This window comes from Pelodiscus sinensis, chromosome 13 (assembly GCF_049634645.1).
Source record: "Pelodiscus sinensis isolate JC-2024 chromosome 13, ASM4963464v1, whole genome shotgun sequence".
Classification (NCBI taxonomy): Eukaryota; Metazoa; Chordata; order Testudines; family Trionychidae; genus Pelodiscus; species Pelodiscus sinensis.
In genome coordinates this window covers 44,637,096-44,650,093 of record NC_134723.1, presented here as the reverse complement: position 1 = coordinate 44,650,093, position 12,998 = coordinate 44,637,096, and the positions used below count along the sequence as shown (strand labels likewise).

General features: G+C 43.3%; 1 protein-coding gene across 8 annotated transcripts; it reads left to right on the top strand.

Moving 5' to 3' along the window:
- The first annotated feature begins 604 nt into the window (after positions 1-604).
- On the top strand, positions 605-12,466 carry CCDC160 (coiled-coil domain containing 160). Of its 8 annotated transcripts, none has more exons than XM_075941129.1 (5): positions 605-763; positions 1,273-1,431; positions 2,610-2,649; positions 3,684-3,724; positions 6,179-12,466. In XM_075941129.1, the coding sequence occupies exons 2-5, from the start codon at positions 1,408-1,410 to the stop codon at positions 7,166-7,168; spliced, it is 1,095 nt and encodes a 364-aa protein (XP_075797244.1). In that variant the 5' UTR covers positions 605-763; positions 1,273-1,407; the 3' UTR covers positions 7,169-12,466. The 8 variants fall into 8 exon arrangements, with proteins under 8 accessions (XP_075797244.1, XP_075797249.1, XP_075797248.1 ...); XM_075941130.1 differs by lacking the exon at positions 605-763 and adding an exon at positions 809-862; XM_075941134.1 differs by lacking the exon at positions 3,684-3,724.
- The last annotated feature ends 532 nt before the right edge of the window (positions 12,467-12,998 follow it).

Here is a 12,998-nt window from a genome sequence, read left to right as displayed (position 1 = left end):
ACCAGTGTCACCACTGCTCACCAGCGTCACACTACGGCTCACCAGTGTCACTACTGCTCACCAGCTTCACACTACGGCTCACCAGTGTCACTACTGCTCACCAGTGTCACACTACAGCTCACCAGTGTCACCACTGCTCACCAGCTTCACACTACGGCTCACCAGTGTCACTACTGCTCACCAGTGTCACACTATGGCTCACCAGTGTCACTACTGCTCACCAGCTTCACACTACTGCTCACCAGTGTCACCACTGCTCACCAGCTTCACACTACGGCTCACCAGTGTCACCACTGCTCACCAGCTTCACACTACGGCTCACCAGTGTCACCACTGCTCACCAGCTTCACACTATGCATTGCCCTGGGCGCCTTTTCCTTAAAGAGGAGCCTAAGGCCGCTGTGGCGTCGGCTCGCGGCCTTCAGCCCCCACTGCGGGGCTGCAAAGCCGGTTTTCCCGGGGCGGCCCCGCAGCCAGGGGGGAACGGGAAGGGTTAAGCGGGGGGGGGGGCTGCCGCGGGGGCCGCTCTGAGCGGGACGCGGGAGCTCGTGGCCCCGCCCCCCCGCGGGCTAGCCCGGCGCGTGGGGGGCGGGGGACCGGAGCCACGCGGGGGGGGGGGGGGGGCTTTGCTGGCGCGCTAGAGCCCCGCCCCCGCCGCCTCAGCCGCTTCCCCCGCCCGGGGGCGGAGCCGGGCCTGACAGGCCGCGTTGCTAGGCAGGCCCGCGCCCGCCGGCCGGACAGCGCCCCGCCCCTCCGGCCGCAGGTAGCCCCGCCCCCAGGGTGCCCCCCAACGGCTACATCCGGGGCACAGCCGGGCGTGTTGGGTGCCCCCCCACAGCCAGGAGCGCTGGGTGCCCCCGGGGTGACGCTGGGGGGCTGGGTGCCCCCGGGGCACAGCCGGGCGTGTTGGGTGCCCCCGGGGTGACGCTGGGGGGGGCTGGGTGCCCCCGCTCTAAGGGGACAGCTGGTACCCGCGGGGGGGGGGGCAGGGCCTGAATGCCCCCTCCTATCGCCTGTGCTGAGGGCTCTGCCCTGGGGGGGCTGCAGGGTGCCCCCCCCCGCAGCTTGGGGGCAGGGCCCCTCTCTTCCTAGCCAGGGGCGGCCGGTCCATAGAGGCGAACTAGGCGGTCGCCTGGGGTGCCAAGTTCATTGGGGCGCAGTGTCATGGGGGGGTTGGGAGTGGGGGTGCCGGTTGCATGGTGCGCCTAGGGCGCCAGTTGCTGGCAGCTCGTCGAGGGCCGCCCCTGTTCCTAGCATTGTCTCATTGCCTAGGCGTGGATCCGCACCCCGCCCGGTGGGGCGCTGCCTCTCCCCTGCAGCAGCAGCCCCCCTTTCCCCGTGTGGCGACAGCTTGCGACCCCCAAACAGCGCTGCGGCGACACGGGGTCATTGGTCTCCCTCGAGCTCATGCTGGGTAACTGCGGTGTGGGGGTAAGGCTGCTTTTCATTTGTTCCCCATTGAACCTTAGCAAGAAGCCGTTTCTCTTCACCTCTTCAGGGAATAAAAATCGGAAGGAATGTTATAAAAAACAGGACGGTGTAGCACTTTAAAGACTACTTTCGTCTTTAAAGTATCAGAGGGGTCGCCGTGTTAGTCTGAATCTGCAAAAGCGGCGAGGAGTCCTGTGGCACCTTATAGACTAACTGAAGTGTAGGAGCATAAGCTTTCGTGGGCAAAGACCCACTTTGTCAGATGCAAGTCTTAGTCTTTAAAGTGCTACATAGTCCTGTTTTTTTATTTCAGCTAGACTAGACTAATACGGCTACATCTCTATTACTATTGAACAAATGTTATGGTTGTGCAAAGTCTGTTTATATGGACTGAGATACCCAAGCCCTCGGCAGACTACTCATTTGGGTTGTTTCCTATTGTTAGAGAAAGAAATGCCAGGAAAATTCACCGCACTAGCCAATATCATCAGGAATCTCCCAGCAACAGGAAATACACCCCTTCTCTTTCTTCAGAGTTTATATGGTTCTCATGATCCCTTGCAAAATATGGCTCTGATTCTCTGAACAGCCACATAGGTAGACTCCTGGTACATCAAAAGGGGCTTCATGTGTGCTGTTTGCAGCACTGGGACCTTATGATGGCATGTGATTTACCTTTGCAGCTTCAGTACATGTGTGAGACAGTTTTTTCACAACGATTTCAAAAATTACTGCATCAAATCCTACAAAAGTATCTTTTTGGCACCACCCCCACCTGACTCAGTTTGTAAATAATAATTGTTCTTCAGGCATGTGCAGTGTTGATTGGTGCTAACAACGGGATGATTTAACATAGGAGTTACAAAAGTCAGATTTGAAATGTCACTTAAATACAAATTAAATTCTTCATCCTCAGAGTAGAATACAGTACTGTTTCAATTATCTGAAAATTCCAGTTATTGATAACAGGTTTACATCCCCCAGCATTCATTAGTTGAGTCTCTAAAGTCCTTATTGTCCAGGTACACCTACTATCCCACATTAAATTTAGATAAATGAGTTGTATTATAATTTGTAATTGCTTTAGAATTGAGGCCTGAGCATCATAGAACAAACAATCTCAAATTTTTTCTGCTATGAACATGTGCCATCTACAAATTTGTCTTCCTCTGTTACAGTGCTACCTAAAACTGCAAGGAAAATTGGCTATGGTTTCAGGTAATTTGTATTACATCCACTGAAAGTTATGATTTTCTCTGTACATTGGTAGTCACTGTCTAAAGGTATCATTTTTCAAGCTGTAAACCTTAGAAAGATCTTGTTGAGTTTTTAAAATTAAGCAAAATCCAATCAGTTGCTTGGTGTTATTAAGATGAGCAGGGCTCATTTTTCAGTAGAAAATGTAAGTTTACTATCTGATAGGTTCTTACACCAGCATCACTGAAGAATTCCAGCAGTAGTGTGTGTGGAACAGTGATACAACACTATCAGCCCACCCCACTCTAATTTCCTATCATACATATCTGATTTAGGGTATATCTACAATGCAAGTGAAGTTATAATTCATATAAACAGAGGGATGCTTGATCAACAAGTCAATATATTTTTATTTTTAAGATGACATGTCCCTCCTATCATTACCTGTTAGTACATAACACAAATTGCGTTTCAGAATTAAGTTGCATCGTGTGTGTGTCCCTCCTGTAAGGACAACATGCTGATCTAGTATGCCCATTCAGATCCTGGGTCTATTGACTGACTCATTTGGCACAGAGACGAAAACTGGTCTCCTGCGCTAGAGCCTGACATGATTTACTTACCTAGGTCACTCTTTTCCTCTGGTACCATAGAGTCACTTCCACGCAACATCTGGAGAGACAGCTGTCGCCCTCCCTGAAGTGTGGTGTGGGCAACTGTAGCTTGATGGTGTTATATAAGAAAACTGAGCCAAGTGGCTATTTATTAATTTTGACCTACAGTAGGACATGCTGATCAGACACTGTACCAGAGGTTTTTATTTATTTATTTTAATGTCACCTGATAATAGGGTTTCACAGTCAGATGGAAATAAGCAAATAAACAGTAAAGGGGAGAGAGGCAGACTTCTTTTCTTTCACCTGTTCGGCTGCTGCAGCAGTTTGAAAAATATCAAGAGTACCAGTTGCGAGGACAAGCAGGCTGCTGTTCAGAAAGGGAAAAAACCTGTAGCGGGGCTCTGAAATTCATTGTTGTCTGTCCGTCTGTTTGTTCAGGAGCTCCTCCTAAATGGCAAGAGCGAGGACCACCAAATTTGGTAGGCAGCTTCCACTTATCATATCTTAAAGCAAGGCAAAGGTTTGGTTGTGAATCCTGCACCCCCCCACACACACACCTTGAGCCCTCTGCCCCAGCATTTCCTCACCCCAACTCTGACTCCAGCATCCCACACACAAGCAGAGCCCCCTGCCGTGAGCCTCCCACCTATCCGCCCTGACTCCCTCACTCCCAGGTTCCTGCCCTGAAGGACCCGAGCAACACAGAGTAAATCTAGTGGAACTAATAACACGAATGACACTAAGTAGAAAACTGATAAACTTTGAAATATATACAGGTTGCAATCAAAGGATCAGTTCTGGACACTGGACAATCCCACTCCAGCCACACAGCTGTAAGAAAGAGGTGGAGAGAAGTTTGATCCACCCCAGCCTGCTCCTTATATCCTTGATGCAGAGCAGGAGGAGGGGAGGAGCACAGACATGGACCATTAAATTCGAGCACATGATTACCCACAGTGGCATACACATAAGGACGAGCACCTGAAGAACCCTGAGATCCACAACTTCTGATCTTTGGGACAGTCCCATGAAAGGGGTCCTGACCTGGCACTGAAATTGAGTGCAGATCAATTTCAGCTTTTAGAATGATCACTTTTTCATTATTTTTAAAATTAATGTAGTGCTCCTTGAAAATGCTATGCTGCTGTTCTGGAGACTGGTGACTTCTATATACAGAATAGATAATACGCTTACCCAAACTGCCCTGCCACTGTACATCAACCTTGATAAGGGGCAACCTCAAATGAGAGGTAACCTTCACCAGGATTATAAAGTTCCTGTCTTCTTTGAGTCAGTCCTTGGCTTCTTTCTCTGAGTGTTTAATCACTGGCAACAACTGTAGTGTTGGTCTCACCATGACATGAACACCTGTCCACCAGGAACTAAACTGAGGCCTCTACACTCATTTCACTTAGGTCATCAAATAGACATTAGATCACGAGTATCCAATTTATCTGGAGAAGGCATGATTCCATTATGGATATCTTGGGCCAGGATAAAAATTTAGAACTTCATCCTCTCCTCAATCAGTAGTAAGATCCCAGCCTGATCTCAGTCGGGGGCTTGTAAAAAGATCAAGGGCAGAATGCAGCTTTCATGTAGTAATTAAACCGATTTATTATGTATTCAGTACATTATTGTCATATTCAGTATGACTCCATGAGAAAATCCTTGAGACCCAATGAGATACCTCTAAATTAGGGGGCTCTTTCTGTCACTACTGAGTTCTGAATTTGAATCAGTGAAATATTATTGCTTTTACTATTCTAAGATCATTATTATCTCTCTTACTCCACAAATGTATTCCTTGTACCTGAGACACAGCTTGTTCATATTCAATTTACATTCCTACTTGGTTTTATAAGACTCTTTAAGATGTTAGATAGTCAAATCATTAGCGAAGCTCACTCACTTAATCCTTTTTCAGTGTATTATGCCTCATGTTATTGTTCTTGGATTTCAGTGTAAATCCAGATAAAAATGGTAATTGTCTTCAAATATTCCTAGCACCATGCATAAACCTAGATTGATCTTCTTAGTTCAGTAATAACAGAGCAGGGAAATACACAGTAAATAGCACACTGATTTAATCCATAAATCTGTCACCGCTGGCGATCTTGAGTCAAATTCTGTTTTAGCATCTAGTGAAAAGTGTTTGGGAATCTTATTGTTGTCCCTACAACATTGATTCTCATAGCAAATTGCTACACAATTGCTGGTCTGTGCTCAGAGAGAGGATGAGGACTGGAATATCAGGAATTTTGCAAGTTAGTACTGAAAGGCAATTGTCAGAATTGTAGGAGGAAGTCTACATTTAGTCTCTACATATTATGTGCAGCATTTCAGTAATTCTAATAAGCACTGGCAAAACACTGCATTTACATACTGTAATGTGTCACATATTCAGATCCTGCTATAGATGTTAACTCAATAAGCACCTTTAAATAGAGTTTGAGTAGTGATACAATTAAAAATATAATTTGGAAAATGTGATTCAGATCCTTCAATCCATATTCAGGCATATCTCTAATAGAAGCAAAGGAAAATGTACCTGGTTAAAAACTAGGATTTGCCCATTATAAGACTAATATAAGGGTTTGTTTTTTTAAACTGGAATCAATCTCTACGCTGTTTTCTCAAAGCAATCTAGTTTAATTTAATAAAGACAGCTAAACAGAGCAGGGCTTCTGAATAGTGAGTATGTTATGACACTAGTAACTTTGGACTGGTTTAGGATATCCTGATTCATGTTGAAAAATTCCTTATTCCACAAGTAAGCGTGTTGAAGTCATGAGTAAGGTGCTACCCAACATTAGTAAAACTAGTACCTGAAGCTAACTAATTACTACTAATTTTTACTTCTTTCAGATAAAACTTCACATCAAAATTTAAATGTGTTCCTTCAGCTATTGATTTTATTTTTCTACCAATAGGCAGTGGAAACCTTAAAAATGGAGAACAAAGATAAACACTGGGTGGAGAAGTTATTTTCTCCTCATTTTAGTGTACAAGATTTTTTTGGTCACTCTGATCGGCCTGCATCTCTGATGTTTGAAAAATTGGCTTTAGAGAGAGCAAAGAGAGTGGAAGAAATTTACAATATGGCAATTAAAAAAATTCAAGAAGAAAAAAGGCTCAAAAGGAAAGAATGTCTCTCTGAACTCATTGTCCGAGAATATGAACCAAACATAGTAGATGCAAAGATAAATATTTCAAAGAAGGAAACAGAAGGGGATTCTACCTCCTGTGGAGCTGGTAATTTAGATGTTGGGGCTGAAGAAAGCTTAAAGAAAACAGAGGGTCATTGTATCTGGAATGCAAAAGAATTAGCAGATTTGCGACAAGAAATGCACAAGAACCATGTGGAAGGAGTTTCTCTAAAACTTCAGCTGTCTTCCTTGAATGCAGAGTTAGTGGAACTGAAAGCTAAATACAAAAAAATACAAGTGGACTTCGAAAATGCTGAACAAGAACTTCTAAATTCCAAAAAAGAAATTCGCTGCAAAAATACCCAGTTACAGCTAATTCAAAGGGATAGCTTAAAAAAAGATGTTGAGCTTCAAGCCTTAAAACAACATTTACATGAAAAATCAGCAAACATAAGAAGCTTAAATGAAGAGCTGCTTCAGGCAAGAAAAGAAATTCAGAGTTTGGATCTAAAGAACAAGGATTTACAACAAGAAGTTAAGAAGTTAAAACAGCAACATGATCTTGGAAATAAGGCCTCCATAGAAAAGGTGAAACTGCATTATGATTTAAAAATAAGAAACGTACAAAAAGAACTAGAGGCTGTTAAAAGTGAGCTGAGTGATGAAAAGCTTTTGCATGCTAAGAATGTTAAGGCTTTGGAAATACTCAGAAAACATTTTTCAGCCCAACCTTTATCTAATCCATTTGACAATCTGAGAGTAGATTTTCTTTAAAATAAAATTTAAAAATAGAGTGAGAATCCTTACCAGTTGCAGTCAAAAAGCCCTAGCAAGTATATTTGCAGTTTTACTCGACCTTCTATTTTTCAAAAGCTTCTTGGTTTAATGTTGAACTTTGATTTTTAAGTTTTAAGGCAGTCAAGCGTGACAGTAAAACAATATTTGTTTTAAAGTAGCTTTGTTCAGAGTTTTGTTTGAGTGAAATTGTACCTTGATTCTTTGACAAGAGCATCCTTGTGAATCTTCATGCCACTGACATCCCATTATACCCGTCTTGGAATAACATGCATCTCCTTTCCCCTGGAGAACTGCTTTGTAGAGAGGAAACACTAGTTTGTATTGAGATAAATCATGGCTTTGATACTTAATTTGAATGCAGGGTTCTGTGTCCCTCTGTCTTTAGATGCATGAATTAACAAATGCTGAATGCACCAATTCTAACATGTTCCAGTCATCTTAAATGCTTAGAGAAGTAGCTTAATGTACTAGCAATGACTTGTAGGTCTGATTTTCTTTCTATTTGGTCTGCCTATGATAGTTCATGTCCTTAACGGATATCTATTGCCATAGAACCAATCCTAAACAATACCACATGCAGGACCTTTGGTTACCCAGCAGAGTGTACTGTCTACACAGCTCTGAAGCATAATTCCATTAGCACCTTTAAACTCTGCTATACCTAGTGTTTACTTTCTTTCAATTTGCAAAAAATGCTGCTGTTACTATGCCATTTGGTTTGCAGTTTATATTGTTGCTCATAACTGTGGTAGCAAAGTTTTTCCTTTTTAAAATCTTTTGGAAATTGATGTTAAAATTACGCATTGAGTTTTGGAGAAGGTTGTAAATCTATACCTTAATTTGAAACAAAATTACTACTAAATATTTCATTATTAAATAGTGCACCTGCACATGAGAGGAGCTAGTGATTTTTTCTGTAAACAATCTGTGTGTTCTAACCCCGGATAGTATGTATGTGGATTATTTAAGAAAGTATTTTGATTACTGATGTGTATGATATACACAATCACTTCAAATTCTCATTTTAATTTTGGCTCAAAAGGGTTCCCCTCAAAAGCTGAAAAAACTAAATTTTGAAAACTATCCTGAGAGCAGAAGTGTAGAAATCTAGAATGATGTTGGATAATTCCTGTAGTTTCTTTCCTCTTCAGTATAACATTTGTTACTTTTAATTGAGTAAATAAATGAATCATGCATTCTATTCACTGCAAATGATGAAATTACTATTAAATAATTGTTGCCTTATGTGTTTTTAAAATATGTCAAATATGGGGTGCTGTTACATTTAAAAATTAATTTACTATAGCATTTTACCTGCTTTGCCATGAATGTCCATAAATCAAACACCTAAATATATTTACTCTCCTTGCAAAGTGTCATGATTTTTCTGGTCATAAATGTAACTTATGTCAATCAAGCAAGTGGTATGTAATTTTAACTGAGCTAATTTAAACCTTCAACCAAGCCGTAAGTGTTATTTGTTTACATATTATTACACCCAAAAAGTTAAGACGCTAACATTTTGTTTTTCAAGTGTATCTGCAACTCAAAATATTCAGTTAGAATGGAAAATAATAATACACACTATAAGAAAGCGTGAAGTACTTTATACTGTGCATCTTTAACACTTATAGGTTTGTTTCCTAGTTGGGAATGAGATTGTTTACAGCAGCATTCTTGCCATTTTCTGTTTGAGGTGGAGGCAGACCTTGGTTCAGGAGACAAATGTCTTCCCACATCAACTAATTACATTCCTTTTCATTCTGTACTCTCTCATTATGAGACCTCAGTCCTTCTTCTCTCTATGGAAGTTCTCACCAGTGGTAATCTGGTGGATTCTGTTAAAGGCTGTGTTCTACTGACCTTCCTTCAGAGGGAAGAATTCAGAAGCTGATGGATAGCAAGACTTGTTGTCTGCTGCAGAGATAAGCACTAAAACTAAGTTCTGATTACTTGATTCATATTAATCAAGAACCTAAGGCACTAGGTTGAGAAGCAACTCTATCTTCCCTACCCTCCAGGCCCAGACTATATGAGGAGATGAGTGGTTTTAAAAGCTATTGGGATTCTATTCAGTGATACTTATTTATATGAAGGATACATTTTAAAACAGCCCACTTCAAAAGTCTTGGTCAGATTTTGTCTGTTCCTCAGATTTAAAAGTAAGTATATTTTCCCTGAGGAATTTCATGGAAATTAAATCTCTACTGGAGAAATCCATTCAACTCCTAAAGTTTCAGCACAGTTTTGTACCTGCATGAATGGCCTACTCAATAGTGTACTGGGGTGTGTGTGTGTGAAGAAAACTACCTTATACTATGGAACGTTTATGCTAATTGAATTAAATAGTTAAAAGAAGAACTAATTAAATACATCCAATTGTAAAAATATAGAACCAGCTTGTAATGGCCATCCTGCTCTTGGGAAATAAAGGTTACACCCAGCCTCAGCAAGGGCTGAGACTGTGAGCCAGTCGGAAAAGAATCCTAGAACACTAGAACTGGAAGGGACCTCGAGAGGTCATCGAGTCCAGTACCCTGCCCTCATGGCAGGACCCAGCACCGTCTAGACCATCTCTGCTAGATGTCTATCCAACCTGTGCTTGAATATCGCCAGAGATGGAGATTCCACAATCTCCCTACGCAATGTATTCCAGTGTTTAACCATCCTGACAGGAAGTTTTTCCTTATGTCTAACCTAAACCTCCCTTGCTGCAGTTTAAGCCCATTGCTTCTTGTTCTATCCTCAGAGGCCAAGGAGAACAATTTTTCTCCCTCCTCCTTGTAACACCCTTTTAGATACTTGAAAACTGCTATCATATCCCCTCTCAGTTTTCTCTTTTCTAAAATAAACAAGGCCAGTTCTTTCACTCTTCTTTCATAGCTCTTGTTTTCTAGACCTTTCATCATTTTTGTTGCTCTTCTCTGGACCTTGTCCAATTTCTCCACATCTTTCTTGAAATGTGGTGCCCAAAACTGGACACAGTACTGTACTCCAACTGAGGCCTAATCAGCGCAGAGTAGAGCAGAAGAATGACTTCTCGTGTCTTGCTCTCAACATTCCTGCTAATGCCGCCCAGAATCATGTTTGCTTATTTTGCAAGAGTTTCACACTGTTGGCTCATATTTAGCTTATGAGCTATGAACCCTAGATCCCTTTCTACAGTACTTCTTCCTAGACAGTTGCTTCCCATTCTGTGTGTGTGAAACGGATTGCTCCTTCCTTAGTGGAGTACTTTGCATTTGTCCTTATTAAACTTCATCCTGTTTACCTCAGACCATTTCTCTTACCTCAGAGATCATTTTGAATTATGACCCTATCTTCCAAAGCACTTGCAACCCCTCCCAGCTTGGTATAATCTGTAAATTTAATAATTCTACTCTCTATGCCATCATCTAAGTCATTGATGAAGATATTTAACAGAACCGGTACCAAAATAGACCCCTGCGGAACTCCACTTGTTACTCCTTTCCAGCAGGATTATGAACCATCAATAACTACTCTCTGCGAATGGTTATCCAGGCAGTTATGCACTCACCTTATAGTAGCCCCATCCAGGTTGTATTTCTCTAGTTTATTGATAAGGTCATGTGAGACCGTATCAAATGCCTTTCTAAAATCTAGGTATACCCTGTCCACCGCTTCTCCCTTATCCACAAGGCTTATCATAGCCTATCAAAGAAAGCTATCAGATTGGTTTGACATGATTTGCTCTTTACAAAGCCATGTTGGCTGTTACTTATCACCTTATTTTCTTCCAGGTGTTTGCAGATGAATTCCTTAATTACTTGCTCCATTAGCTACGCTGGCACAGAAGTTAAACTACAGACAGCCAATCAGAGCCTGGCAAGATGCTATAAGGGCTCCTGGAGAGCAGGTGCACACGTAATCTTGTTCCACCTGTGGAACAGGAGGACCTGGCTTTTTTGGGTAGGCTAGGGAGGGTACCTGAGACAGAGCAGTGCTGGGGAAAGCAGGCAGTGCTGGGGATCTCTGGTCTGACTCAAATACCAGGCTACAGCCTGATACAGAAGCCTAAGTGTACTAGGACTGCAGGGAGGCAGTCAGGGCAGGAAAATGCAACAGGTTCAAACAATCCTTGCTAATGCTTAGTGGCCATTTCAGATGGCAGTTTGCCCTGAGGCAGAGGCTAGATGCATCTGGCAGTGGATCATTGAGGTAAGGTGGTTATGGGGGGAGGTTGGAGTTCCCCGGGAGGGGGAGGATAAAGGGAATATCCCAGAGTGTGGAAGAGGCGCCATGGGCTGGGAGGGACACGGGTCCTAAAGCAGCTTAAAAGAAGAACTGAAGGAGAAACACTGGCCAACAGGGGGCCCTTGAGAGCTGGAAGAGTAATACCCAGATAGACCAATAGGAGGTGCCCATAATGGTGAGTGCTCGAATTGTTTCTTAGCCCAACATATGAAGGCTACGTCTTTGTCAGTGGTTTTCCCAAATTTCCAAAGCAGGCTTGGAAGACCCCTACTGTCCAGCAGATTAAAGAGAATAAAAAAGGTGGTCCAGTGACAATCATGTAGACTCAAATATTCTGCCTGACAGCTGATCTGGATAGTCAAGTTTAGAGATGGGTTGATGTCTAGGAAGTGGGAGGGAGATTACAGAGTGGATTTGTTCCATGGGCCTTTGTACTCTGTCCCAGAGTGCTCCATGCAGCACTTTGGGAAGAATATGTGAATGTGTTTTGTGAGGTACAGTCAGGATCCCAATTTGCATGCATGGTTTTAAGGACTTGGGGGCGGGGATGGACAGATTTAATGTTTAGTCCCAGATCAGAGGTAGCTAGTATTATACTGTGTGCAGGATTTTTAAGTGCAAGTTTTCGGTCCTTCCAGTAAACTCGTCATTGAGGGAGGAGCATGGAGCTCACATATAATCCAACGTAATGAAAAAGTAAGTAGATCAACTTGTAGCACTTCGCTATTTTGTTTCCACATGTTTTGTTCACGGACTGGGTATCTTAGGAAACCAATCTTGATAAAGTAGGCAAGATGACCACATATTTAACATAAGTTGCAGTATTGCTTTCCCTATATTTGAGGAAAGCAGAGTGTGATGGAGTATCAGCCCTATCCTGCCTACTAAGGGGTTAATAGAGCCCTTAGGAGACCATGTGAAATGCCAATAGGAGAGGATTTCAGAGGAATGGCCAGTCAGGGCCCAGATGGCTCATATAAAAAGAGTAAGGAGGGAAGATTGTATCTGGAGTAAGCAGCTACCTTGTACAGGCAGTAACCCAGGGTATGTCTACACTACCACCCTAGTTCGAACTAGGGTGGTAATGTAGGCAACCGGAGTTGCAAATGAAGCCCGGGATTTGAATTTCCCGGGCTTCATTTGCATCTCGCCGGGCGCCGCCATTTTTAAATGTCCGCTAGTGCGGACTCCATGCCGCGCGGCTACACGCGGCATGGACTAGGTAGTTCGGACTAGGCTTCCGTGAAACGAGGAGTAACGGTAGTTGGGACTAGGAAGCCTAGTCCGAACTACCTAGTCTGTGCCGCGTCTAGCTGCGCGGCACAGAGTCCGCACTAGCGGACATTTAAAAATGGCTGCGCCCGGCGAGATGCAAATGAAGCCCAGGAAATTCAAATCCCGGGCTTCATTTGCAACTCCGGTTGCCTACATTACCACCCTAGTTCGAACTAGGGTGGTAGTGTAGACATACCCCCAGAGAGATGAGAAGGAGATTTGGGTGGGCTGCTGAGAATGAGGAGGGGGGTGGTGGCTGTGGGGACGTGGCCCAAGGAAGCGCAGCAGAGGAATGCAGTAAGTAACTGTGGTTTGG

Excerpts from the sequence above, each read along its gene's own strand:
- CCDC160 (XM_075941129.1), top strand. The coding sequence starts at position 1,408 with ATGCTGGGTAACTGCGGTGTGGGG. Across the intron at positions 2,650-3,683 it reads AAAATTGGCTATGGTTTCAG|GAGCTCCTCCTAAATGGCAA; the intron begins GTAATTTGTATT and ends CTGTTTGTTCAG. Across the intron at positions 3,725-6,178 it reads AGCGAGGACCACCAAATTTG|GCAGTGGAAACCTTAAAAAT; the intron begins GTAGGCAGCTTC and ends TTCTACCAATAG.